The following is a 13374-nucleotide window of genomic DNA, read 5'->3' on the forward strand; positions in this document are numbered from 1 at the left end:
TCATACAAGGAATAACCTATTTGATTTTGGCAGAACCAAGTCTATCAGCCTCCAAAAGATTTATCAACTTGCTGTGGTAGCTGTAAGAACTTGTCTTGTCTCCATATTTTCAGTAATGGCACAGTTTCCAATTTTAAGGTAAGTCTATACGTCTTACTCCCTCAAAATATTTAGAAGTAAGAAAAAAGTATGTGATACTGTACATATGTTGCCACATAAAATGTGCAAAGAAGAGATTTGTTAGGCAAAATACTAGGAATAGTTTTGCATGTGCACAACATTAATTTCTTGGAGAGCCAATCATATACTTGTCTATGAAGATTAAGGGATTTGATATAGCAGAGAATTATCATCAACTTGATTATTTTAGAATCTGTTTAACATTTTCTATTTAACGGACTTTTAAGTTGAGTATTTCAACAGAACTTTAGCATGACTCTAAATTATATATTGCCATAATTATTACTTTTGATTCAGACAAGATCACGTTCAATGGAATTGTGTTATAAATACTCATAGTACTTTTTTTGCTAAGTTGCTGAGTAAGGTTTCTATTTTACAATTTTTTAACAGCCTGGTACTGTTTGGATTTCAAACTGCATCAGATATGAATGCATTAACACAGCAATAGGGCCAGTTCCGGTTTCCTCTTCAGTTGGCTGCCCGCCCTTTAATGAAACTGAATGTATGAAGGTCAGTGTTTGATACATTTTTTGCATGATTTATGGTTGCATGAAAAGATTAACACTGACAAAAGATGTTTTTACTGGAAGAAGGGAGAATTTATAAATCCTTGCAATGCCCGCATTTTTGCCCAGACATTCAAAGGTGAGAGGCTTTAACTATACACAGATAGTGTGCCACCAGACTTCCAAGTTACACAGCTGAGAGACCTCTTCTTAACCTCAGAAAATACTTCTTTTCATAGAGGCTTGTAATGCCAAAATAATCCTCATACAGCTGTCTGAACTTGGATGATTTTCTGGCTTGGACTTTTCCTTTCTAACTGATTTTCTGTGTATAGCAATTTGATTTGTCACAATTGAATATCAGGAAAATATTTTCCACAGTGAGACAAAGTTTTGTGGACTAGTTTTGCAGCAGAAGCTAAAGCTCTATTTGAATTTGCAAAATGAGATTAGACTAAATGTCAGAAAATGTGGGCAGGCCACATCTCATATTACTTTCTTTAACTCTACATTTACATGTGAATGGGAGGATACTTTTCTTAATGAATAATGGTGCATAAGCAGAGAACAGATCTAAAGAAACTGTCTGGGTGTAGTTCTTCCTTGCAGATAATGATGTATTGGTTCTTCAGAAATTCTCAGTTATGTAGCAGGTGAAAGGCTTTTTGATGTGGGTATAAAAAATTGAGCTCTTTTTCAATGTACCCTTGGGAGAGCTTTTGAAAAAGCTGTTCTTCCCACAGTGCTTTGGGGAGTGCTTCATGATACATCAGTGAAGGCAGAGATGGATCTCCTGTATGGGGAGTGGGTAACTTCTCATTTAGATGAGATTTCTTCCTGCTTTGAATTCAGAATCAGGGGGGTTGTGATTTTTCTTTTTTTTTCTTTTTTTTTTTTTTTGTGATTGTCATAGAATCATAGAATAGTGAGGGCTGGAAAGGACCTCAAGATCATCTAGTTCCACCCCCCCTGCCATGGGCAGGGACACCTCACACTAAACCATGACACCCAAGGCTCTGTCGCCCAGCCCTTGTCAGTATGGCCTCTACAAGAAGTCAGAATGATGGAGTTGGACTTAGCACAGTCATTCACTCTCCAAATGTGGGAGCTATTTTGATAGCTGGTGATGTATAATGGTGCCCAGTAAAAGCCACTTAATACTCACTTGTGCTAAAACAGTCAAGTTAGATCATTTACAGCCAAAATTTCATCCATTCACCTGAGTGAGCATTTGTCTGAATAAAGTTGCAAAGCTTTATCTGGAAGGTACTTCTAGTAGTGCAGGTATACCAGCATGAATGTTAGAAAAAATCAAGTTTTTTCCTCTTTATTTCTTTCTTGGTCAGGTTGGAGGCTATATTGTGCCATTCTTAGAAGGATGCTGCAGAACATGTAAGTGATTAATGACACTTCCTGCCTCACAAGTCTAATTTGTTATTATCTTGGAAACTAGGTTAATTCTTTCCTGCATGAAAGCTTGATTCACTAATCCCAAAGGCCATTCTTTTCTTAGTTTTACTCATGTAAATACTAGTGAAACTAGTGGAGTTAAAGCAGAAGAAAGCAGTTTAACATCAAAGGGTTTACTCCACTGAAAATGATTGTGGCTGGCCAAGTCACTAAAATTGCTACCTTGAGTATTTTGTAGTTCTTATGTAAAACTCCTCAAAATACGAGTTACGGCTTTAGTATAATAAAATATACTGTGTTTTGAAAGGCACCTTAAAACATGCTTAATCTACATTCATATCTTTAGTAAAAGATTGATCTATGCAGTTTCTAAGTTGATACTGTCAATAATTGATTGAATGTAATATAGTCTTAGAGTCCATTAGTATACATAGTTCAGATGCTTTCAGGCAATATCTTTTAAAAGAATTTATAGTAAAAAAAATCTCCCTTAATTGATTACCAAGATCTATAATCCATGAAAGCTAATGAAGGTTCTCTGGAAAAAAATGAAAATAAAATATTCCTTACAGAGTAGGTTCCAAATATGCTAATCCTTAATATAAACAAGAGATAAGTACATTTTTTCTTAACATATTGGTACATAGCTGAAACATTTTGGGTGATTTCATGAAGCACTTAGCCTGGGGCAGATACCCAACCTGAAGAAATTAAGATCAAATGCTTGAAGTGGACAATGTTATAAATAATTATAAAGGAGATTTTATACTGGACAGTCTAATGTACTATCTTTTAAAAGGTGCAAATATCTCACTTTGTTTGCACAAGAGGCTGGAGTAGTGACCTAATAACCAAAGACAGTAGGAGATAAACTGTGGGAGAGAATTGAAAAAAGTGCAGGTATCTCCTGCTGAGTGCGATGGAACTTGATGTGACTACCAGATATGGTACCATGTGCACAGTCACTGCAATGGGATATATGTTGCTGAGTGGGAGGTATTTTTTGGTGTTAATCACTATGTATTACATTTTGTAGTACAAACTGTGGAAGATTTACCTGCTTTTTTCCTGCTCCTCATCACTGTGAGGGAATGGTAATATCTCTTCATGTGATTTCACTCTGATGGACCTGTGTTTCAAGCACTTGTCCTAGTTCTGTAGCCAGTTCTCAATAGGTTTTGACATTAGGCTTACTAATGTAAATAGTATCTGAAAATGGTCTTGAGCTGCTGGCACAGTGATCCCTGCTTGAGCAGGTAGGTAGGACCGAATGACCATCAGAGGTCCTAACATCAGCCATTCTGTGATCCTGTGAAAAGCTTGATTTTTTTTCTCAAATATGCTAAAATCTAGTAATTCCAAAATGTTTCATACTGATAGGGAATCCTCTGTAACATGTACTCTGTTCAATATGTAATATTCTTACCAGGTTCTTCAGTGTCAATGCTCCTCCCATTCTCTGTTAGTCCAGTCACACCTACAGCCTATGCTAGCTGTTACACAGGTACATTTTCCTAGAAATAAGTAGGACCAATCCAAACAGCATCATTGTTGATTTCCAACAATGTACTCCCTGATAGGAATGTCAGGTTTCACGTTACCCAATTATGCCAAAAGCCGCAGTGTAGTGTAACTGCTCATGGTTCAGAGTGGCTCAGATTTTGGTTTTATTGTGGTTTTCATTTTGCACTGTGTGGGCAGTGCATTGTTGTTAGCCAACAATGTACTGTTGTAGTAAGCACTCGTGTAGTCTTTAGCTTGCTGCATGTATAAAACTGCCATGTTTAAAAATGTTTTACGGTGCTGTAAAACATTGAGTCTGATGGCTTTGCTTGTTAAAGCTTATTCTGTAAGCAACATTTTCACTGATGATGTATTGTATAGTTTTGCTTCCAGTGGCATATACAGTAGAGCAACTCATTTCTTTCCCATCCATAGTTAGGACAGTATACTGAAAATAACTACCCTGTGTTTACTCCATAAAAGCTGGAGATTATCTTTGTTCTTCCTAATAGAGTGTGTTAATTTTTTTGAATTGTAACATGGAATGAGTGCAATTGTTTTGGCATTTGTGAAAACATCCCCCTATATTTCTGTAAGAAATACGACAATAATTTTGTACATCACTGATATGTCCCTCATTAAATTACACTTACGACTCCAGGAGTCGTAAGTAATCTATACTACTCTTGCATATTGACATCACTTTAGATGACAGCAGTGTTACAAGACAACCCAAAAACAAAGCAAGGATTTTCAATTGTACAGACTGTGAAAAGAATCTCATTGTATTACAACATGTATAAGATGCTCACATATTTTGTAAGGTTATTGATGGAAAAGTTTATTATGTTGTAGAGCTCATTAAAAGCCACTGGACACTAAAGTACATGCATGGAAATATGCTCTAATCTATTTCTTTGAGAGATGATGTACTTCTACTAGGGCCTGGATGAAGTCATAGCCATAGCTGCACTGAAATCTCCACCCTACACACTATGTACGATGTAAAAGAAGAAAGGACATGAATAGGACTGTGAGAAACATGCAATAGTCATAAGGTTTGTATTTTCAAAAACAATTTTTTCCCCCTCCTTCCTCAATTTTTTCCCAAAGCATAAGTTCAATGACAGTCGAGCAGTAGTCACCCATTTCTGATTGTATTTGTTTATTTGCTTCCAGAAGATTGACCGCTGTACTTTCTTTCATGCTCTAGAAACTCTGCTATGTCTAGAAAAAGTAGCAGGCTCACATATTAAATAAAATAAAATAAAAAAAAAAACAAACCCAAAAACCCACCACAAAAGATATTTCTCTTTGGGAAGCAGTATTACCTGGTTTGACAGTGATTAGAGCAGGGAACTGGACATCGCACATCAAGATGTGATAAACCTCTGCCACAGTTCAGTATTGGGTATTGGTCAAGCCAATGAGCCTTTCATTGCCCTTGCTCTTCTGGAGCTAACAGTATTGACTTTTTGTTAACAACTTTGAGATTTTTGGCTGCAAGAAAATGCAGCTTTCCAAGTGGAGAGTCATGTAGGACTGCATAATAGTGTGCAAAATCTGCTGTTGAACCCCGTGGAAGCTGTTATAATGAAATGGTCTATTCATTTCTCTTACAGTCTGCAATGTGATATGGCTTCTTCCGCACAGAGAGGATCATCATAAGAAGATACTGTGCTTTCTGTTCTCTAACAACTGAACTCTACACTAAACTTTGCTTTTCTTCAGAGGATCATTATCCACTTCCGAAGTTTAACTCCTCATTTCATTTACTGATTTCTTATCTTCTTTATTTCATCCATTTGCTTTGTACATAGTTCTGTGAGAAAAGTTATGGAAATAATACTAATAAAATGTAAATTAAAAAAATCATTTGATTGCTGGTGTTCTTTTTCTTATTTAATAAACACATACAGAAATGTAAAGGCATCTGATGCCCCATTCTTCATCAGGCTCTGCTGTTAAGTGTTCGATTTAACTTTGTTTATGCCACTGGAATGCAACTGCTGCCATTAAAGCTTGTTACAGTTATTTCATAGAAAATGCATTTTATACATTATTAACAAGCCAACTCCCAGTGGTGACCAATCAGTTTTACAGTATTCTTTTAAAGACAGTGGACTTTCTCTTAAAGGCTTCTGAGTGAAGAATGAACCTTTTATAATTGTTATTGAAGATATCAGAGGTACTTTAATGGTTTAAAAGCAATGCAATGTATGTCACTTTGACAGAGTTTTGTACGTGCAGTAATGTATTGGGTATTTTCTTCTTTGTGTTTCTTGACACCACAAAACATTCAGGAGTGTTCTTGTCACTGAAATGCTTAGAATTTTGAGCTAATATTTTTCAACCAATACCCATTTTGCAGGTAAGGAAGATGGAAAATTCTGCAAAAAGGTGACTGTTAGGATGACTATCCGCAAGAATGACTGCAGGAGTAACACACCAGTAAGTAAACAACTATCACAATTTTTTTTAATACAATAGAAAAATACGAGAAATAAAAAGGAAGAAAAGGAACACTATTGTCTACATCTTTATTTCAGCAAGACAGAGGTTTCTGTGTTTCATAGAGCTGTTTTACTGTTACACTCCACTCTCAGCAATCATCTCAAATAATAAGAACAAGGGGATGTGACTTCTGCTTTTGTATGCATTTAGGCATACAAAATCTTGCAATTACTACATGCAAATTGAATGTAACTTTCAGTGACATAGAACAGATAAAATGGCTGCAGATGTGCTTAATTTTCATATGTTTAGGGAAAGTATTTAAATGCCAACTTCATGAAGAAAACAATCGTGGGTCCTGAAGGCTTGGTGTTTGTATTTTTTTAGAGAGTAGCACAAGCATACTGTGAAATGTGCAGAAAGAATGAGGCACTATCTACGTATCTGCTGAAGGATTTACTGTAGGAGCAGACCAACAATGTCCAGGCAGTAAGGCAGTGTGAGCAGCAGCAAGGGTACAGACAGGCATCTTATACGAGATGTGTAAGAGCACCTTGAACAGTGTAATAAAAGAGAACAGGGAAACAGCCGTAACATCTGAAATTACTCTGGGAGTACATTTTGTACAGTAAACCATTCAGCAGCCAGCAAATTTAGTTTCAGTGTCTCATTGAACAGAAATACAAATCCCGACTATTACACTTGCAAAAATTATCAGTTTATATGACTGTTTCTGTTACAGTCTGTATTGCAATTTTGCTGTCATTAATAACAATTTCCTTTGCCTTTCCAAAGGATTGACTTTTTATATTCCTCCTTAGTGCTACCAGTATAACAATACTGCATCAGTGTATCACTGAAATAAATACTGTAGGGAGTTTTGGACAGACTGTTTGGTGCTATATTCAAGCTAATGTTGTTATGAATACTTTAAAATCCAAAACAGAAGTTGTTTCTTTGTGTCTGTTAACAGCCAAAATCCGCTGTTACTGAAATTGATGGTAATGTCGTCATTCATCTCAATAAAATGACCTACTTGTGCAACATACTTCAGAGTTTATTACTCAGATATTGTGGGATTTCCTAAGGGGTAGAAGAAATAACTCCAAATTTTTCACTGCTTTGCATTGGATATGGGTGCCTCATATCTTTGAACTTCACTGCGAACTCCTAACTGCTTCAATTTGCTGATTAGTATTCATGTTTGTTACCAGGTGAACATTGTTTCATGTGATGGAAAGTGCCCCTCTGCAAGCATTTACAACTACAACATCAACACATATGCAAGATTCTGCAAATGCTGCAGGGAGCTTGGACTACAAAGACGAACTGTGCAATTGTATTGCACCAGTAATTCAACCTGGGTCAGCTATTCAATCCAAGAGCCTACAGATTGTTCTTGCCAATGGTCTTAAAAAAACTTGAAAGAAAGCAGCAAGCCCAGCTGTTCCCAGTATAAGAAAATATGAACAGTTTATCTATTAAAAATATAATACCAAATCCACCTACTTTTACCAATTTAATGCTAAAAGAGTAAAAATATTTTTGGAGTCTTCTAAATTTCAGAATTTTTTTTTTCATTATTTGTATTGTGATTTGTCTTTGTGTTCATTCACAGGGACTGCTTAAGAGTTCTTGTGATATGTGCCAACTTAAAAGATGATTTATGTTAGAGATACCACAAGAGTGAGAAGACCCTCTATTTTGCTCTGGAAGGCTGGCCCACAGTTTGTCAGGCACCCAATCCTGTTTTAACTCTTTGACCGACTTATCTGGCAGCAGTTCCCTATTTTGAATAAATTGCAATTGTGCAAATACATTCAGTGCCTATTAAGAAAAAATGCTTGGACAACATGAGGTGAATTTTCAGTTTAAATCATATTCCTATTGCAAAGTAAAGCATGTATAAGAAATCCAATTAAAGATTTTATTTTTTTTTTAATCAGGGAAATATTGTCAATACTGATAACTGTACTTAATATTCCCTGTTAATAATTTCAGTTTTTCTAGCACATTTTGTATCGCAGTGAAAAGCATTATGGCAAATGTAGTTTATGAACAGATAGGTTATTGTTAGACTATCTAGATTAGTCATTAGTATTTACTTTATCTTTCTGCTGAACAATATGACACAAAGTGAAAATACACAGATTTAACAAATGAAAACCATTTTACATTCCTTTATATATTCTCTCTATAGAATATACATATATTTTCTATAGATAGAATGTTTAAATGAAAACATTCTGCTTATGAAATACACCGTACTTAAACTGGTTTTGTAGGAGAATGAACTTTGCTTAGCAGTAATTTTAAAGATGTGAAAATTCATTAGGAAAAAGAAAACCAGAATTATGTGTCTGTCTAAAAGAAAAAGTTGAAAGTTTTGGTCACCAGAATAGTAGAATGTACCTTCTTATGCAAGTATTTGGTATTGAAAATATACAGTTTTAAGGTTTGAAAGTTCAAAAGCGTTTTTGCTTATGAACTTCAACAATTAACATTTTGTTGTAATGAACATTTTTCTTCTTTAAGCTAATGTTGCTGTTTATTCTTTTCCCATGATTGCCACCAATATGCAGCAAAAATTCAGTAGCTTTTATTTTGTAGATTTAAATTGTAGGTAGCACATAGTGATATACTTGAGATCCCATAATAGAAAACAGATACCAACATACCTTCTTAAAAATTTGCTTGTCTGCATTTAATCCAAAGAAAAATGTATTGTTAAAATCAATCATGTGAACATTTTTGATTCTAATTTTGTATACTGTACATTTCATTCTTACAATATCTAATAAACAACAGGAAGTCTTATTTTGTTACAATTAATTTTGTTATCATTGGTAAAGCTGCTTACTATCATGTGATTCAACACAGTGTTTAGTAATTTCTTTTTCAGCAGTGCACATGGTTAATTTTAGGGTTTGCTGCTATAACGAGTACTGGTGATCTTACAACAAAGAAACCTTGCACATGTGTTTTTGAAATTTGTATCTCTTTTCTCATTTATTTGCAGTTCACTTTCATCCTCAAAAATGCAAAATTTAACTATATGTCAATTTATTCAAAAGTTGGAAAATCATTGCTCATCAAAGCAAAAACAACACATTTCTCACACCAAGTGTCAGATAGGCTGTTTGCTCAGAAAAAACTGGGGAAAGGGGTAAATTTCTGCACAGTACCTTTCCCCAGCTTTTTTCCTAAAAAGCTTTTTCAGGATTGACTGCAGTGAGTAGACTGTTTTGAGCGAGTGTAGGCATTTTCTTACAATATAGTTGTGTAGTGATGATTACCCTGCAGTACTTAGGGCCAGGTAAGTTGTTAAGATCTAACTGTGGTATGCGCAGTCCCTACCCATTTAGTTTCCTTTGCTCTCAAGCAAGGCGGTATTAGCTGTGAAGTGCCAACCAAGTGCATGAGGGACAGAATAAGAGCCAGAATTAGGCCAGCCACCGTGCTTCCCTTGGCTGCAGTCTGGTCCCTTCTCTTTCCACTTGAGCCAATAGCAAAGCCTTCATTGCTTCCAGCAGCGCAAGGCAGCTAACTCTGAAAACTATTCAAGACACAAACTTTGAACTCTTGGTTGAAGAGCGAAGTTAATACTGGCAGTGAGAGTAGAAAGCAGACTGTAGTGTATCCAGTAACTGTAATCAAGCACTGCTGCTGCTTCTACTTCAGGAGTAAAACTATAAATATCCTGTGAAGTCCCTACTTGTGGTTTTGTAAACATTAGGCTTATGCTGACAGAGACAAGGGGAAAGATCCAAACTGCCTATGGCTTGATAGGGGAAGCTACTTTTATCCTTTCCTCATTATTAAATTCCTCCATGGTTTCTTAGCCTGTCTGTCTGTGGTTAGTTCAACCTGGGCCCTTAACATGTATTTTCCTTATGCTGCCTTCACACAAAGCAGCTCACCTGGAAAAATATTTTTTGCCTTATTTGTACTTCCATGTCTTCAGAAACCAAAGGACCTCGATGAGCTCTGGGTTTCATCTGACCCTCCCAAGCAGGAGGAGGCACTTGAGCTATAACGATATCTGGGTCCTGAACCAACTTTACTTTCTTTTTACTAAGAAGTTGTCTTTTTGCTTGATTAGATAGGTACAATACAAAAGGTAGATGACACTGAATCTGTACTCTTTAGAATACATCCATTTTACTATCACAATCTTGTTTATGTCTGTGTTACACTTAAAGGCATATGAACACTTGCAGATAATGAAATGTTGGACCTTATATATAAGATCTCATAGTGGCAAAAGTTAAATCCTGTATTCAGCTCGTAAACCAAGTTCCTGCAGAGAAACTTGCTTTCAAAAAGCATTGCTGCCATGACATGCTCTATTGCTACAGCTATTCCTGTTGCAGCAGTGCACTGCACATGCTTCAGGGACAAAACCATGACTGGATCCTTCACTGAGTTCAACCACAATTTTTTGCAGGTTTTAGAAGCCTGGTTTTAGAAGCCCAAGAGAATAAAAAGCTGCCTGTGTAGCAGATACTAGGTAGTCTTTTGGAGGGCCACCTCAGCTGGGTGACTGCTGTGGCAGCAATAGGTGTGAAGGCCAGAGCAAACACAGGGGTAAGGCAGAAAAAAACACCTGTGCTGATGCCATTCATTTACTGCCTCTCAGAGGGAAGCCTGAAAGCATTAAGAAGAGGCCTCTTCCCTCCAACTAAAAAGCCAGTTTGCACCACCTGAAGCCTGTTTCTTTAGGGGAATAAAGGTGGAGGTGGTGATGGGCAGGGTGACTTTCAGATAAAAGCAGTGTGGAAGAGGAAGAGTGAGGTGTGTGTTATTTTGTTGAGTTACTGCTTTGTGTTAGAAGGGGGAAATTCCCAGTTGATATGGCGTTTTGGGGCTGTAAAATGAGTACTGGGAGGTGTGTGGCCTTAGAGCTCTGGCAGAGGTCTTTAATCTTTCCATTGTGCCTATCTTGGTGTGGCTGTGAGAAAGATTTGAAAGAGTAATCCTTTGTTCTGCAAAAGCTGACTTGCAGGTGGTGAAAGAAGCAAATAAATAAATAAAAATTGTGATTGTAAAATGGTGATTGTTGGAAAACTTTGTGCTTTCAAACAAACTGTGGTGTTTTCAAGGTGTTGGAAAGCTTTGTGTTCATACAACACTGTTGAATTAGCTCTTCAGACTCTACAGAGAGAGGTGGCTCTTGGCTGGAGAGCAGACCTGTCTCGCTTCTGTAAATCTGCGACTTGTGGTTTTTAGAGGAAAACACTGCTACTGATGTCCTCTACTTTTCTTGCCTTTTGTTGGCTCCAAGGCTGTCTGCAAAAATGGACTTCTAGAGGCTCATTACTTTAGATCAAATTCAGATATGTGCTCTTCCAAACAAGCACCCTTGGTGCTTTGGTGGCAGACATTTTGTGACTGCTGCTCCGCAAGGCTGAGTGTGTTGTGGAGTTGTTTATCCTCAATAAAAGAAACCAAATTTGAAAAATTGTCTTCAGACGTTTTGATCTTTAACATCACAGCAAATAACTTTGTTTAACATGAATGAGAATGCTGAGGGAGTGAAATCTTGATCTTGAAACTGAGGCCTGGTTCATTTCTTCACAAGCCTCAAAGCTTTACTGCACCTCTGAGGGCCATGTTCTACTCACATGTGTTTGCATATGTGGAGTTTCTCCACAAAAATGATTCCCAATGTAGGCACAAAACCATCACAATTTGTATCCTGTTAAAACCAGCATTTAAAATCTTTCCAATGCTGGATTATTTTCCGTCTTTGAATAAAACATTTGGTGATTTGAGTATGGAAACACTGCTTGTTGTGGTCTTGATCACTTACTGTTATCTCCTTTAAAAAGCCACCTTACATGCATTGCCTCAAGCAAGCTTACCCAGTCATGATTCACAGGAAAATGTTAATGAACTGGCAGCTGGAGCCTTAAGTATGATGGATATTGGCCATAAAGAAAAGCCTTTAAAAAGAAACGTAATGATATCAATTGTGCTATCTAAACTCTCACTGTCTGGGTTATTAGTACATGATCTGGGCTCAGGATAACAGTCTCTTTAGAGTAATGCTTCCTCTAATTAGCGATAGTGTTGCCTGGTGGTTTGGTAAATTAATCTGAAATATTGGCAGCTGTTGGTGTACAGTTTATTGTGAACTATTAGTCACAAATAATTGGCATCTCCTCAGACAGCCTTTCAAGTGTGCAGTACATGAGATCAGACCAAAATCACTTGGAAAATTTCATCCTCACTCTTCTTTGGCCACACCATCATCCTTCTCCCCAGTGCAAGTGTCTAGCCATGAATAATTAAAATGAGGTAACAGCTGCTATGCAGGTGGGGAGTTTTTAAAAAGATCCCCTCTCTGTCTAATGAAGACATTTAACCCCTTTAGAAACAGTACCTGACAGACTGCCACCCCTCAGGTGTGCTTTCTGTATGGACTTCTGATCATGTCAGCCCACTTCAGCTGTTTAAAACAAGATACCTGAATTGATTCATGTGTCCAGGTTCCGTCCATCACCAAAGAAAGGCACATCCAGGGAGTGACTCATACCATCCTAAAATAAATTTCTATGATTGATGTGATGAATCCAGATGTATCATCTTTTCACTCTAGAGAGAACAGGGTAGCAAGATGTGATTACGCCCCTCAGTTTTAGGTTGTTAAAATCAGTCGGAATGAAATTCATCCGTAACGGTTAAGGATATCTTGACAGGCTCTAAAGTCAGCTACTCCAACAGTGTATATGGCATGTTTTATCTGACCTCCTCATGAGGTGATTAATGGTATTCCATTTGCATGAAGCTGAACGGTATGCGATTTGTCCTGCACAGTTTTTCTTCTATGTGTTAAAGTATATTCGTTTTGTATGGTAGCTATATCTGAACTATCCCTGTATCTCTAGAGCTGATGAAAGATGGAAAAGTGCAACTGAATTTTGGAAGATGTGATGTGTTAACTGCCATGACAAGGTGTTATATTGCTGGAAAAAAATCTTTAAGGTGAATGAATTTTAAAGTATTTCTGTTTTATAGGCCTTTTATTGTGTAGGTGTTGGCTTGAGCCTTGCGAATGATTTGTGATCTTGCTTTCTAAACTGTTGGCTTCTAAGAGCCTTAAGGCAATGCAATTCTTCTGAAATTTATGTCACCTACTTTGTGCTTTAGCTCTTTGGAGTGTCTATGGTTGAGGCCTTTCAATGCTCAGGTATTTCATTACTGTTTGAGATTTTGTTTGGGTGGGGTTTTTTGGTTGTTTTTTTTTCTTTTTGATACAGCTGCCCAGCAGCAGATTCTGACCCTCATTAACACACTTGAATGGAATATTCAGATT

The 13374-nt window shown here is 36.9% G+C and overlaps 1 protein-coding gene across 1 annotated transcript in view; it reads left to right on the forward strand.

The window, feature by feature from the left end:
- The window catches only part of OTOG (otogelin), a 97702-nt gene extending 88766 nt beyond the window's left edge, over nt 1-8936 (forward strand). Inside the window, exons 51-55 of the mRNA XM_061464240.1 lie at nt 34-138; nt 574-693; nt 2036-2081; nt 5974-6053; nt 7271-8936. Coding sequence (XP_061320224.1) covers nt 34-138; nt 574-693; nt 2036-2081; nt 5974-6053; nt 7271-7471 — 552 coding nt within the window. The 3' untranslated portion in view covers nt 7472-8936. The remainder of the gene's footprint in view (nt 1-33; nt 139-573; nt 694-2035; nt 2082-5973; nt 6054-7270) is intronic.
- The last annotated feature ends 4438 nt before the right edge of the window (nt 8937-13374 follow it).

The sequence above is a fragment of the Pezoporus flaviventris genome, unplaced genomic scaffold (assembly GCF_033815535.1).
Source record: "Pezoporus flaviventris isolate CSIRO_AGI_PZ_B2104156 unplaced genomic scaffold, CSIRO_AGI_Pfla_v1 ptg000036l, whole genome shotgun sequence".
Classification (NCBI taxonomy): Eukaryota; Metazoa; Chordata; class Aves; order Psittaciformes; family Psittacidae; genus Pezoporus; species Pezoporus flaviventris.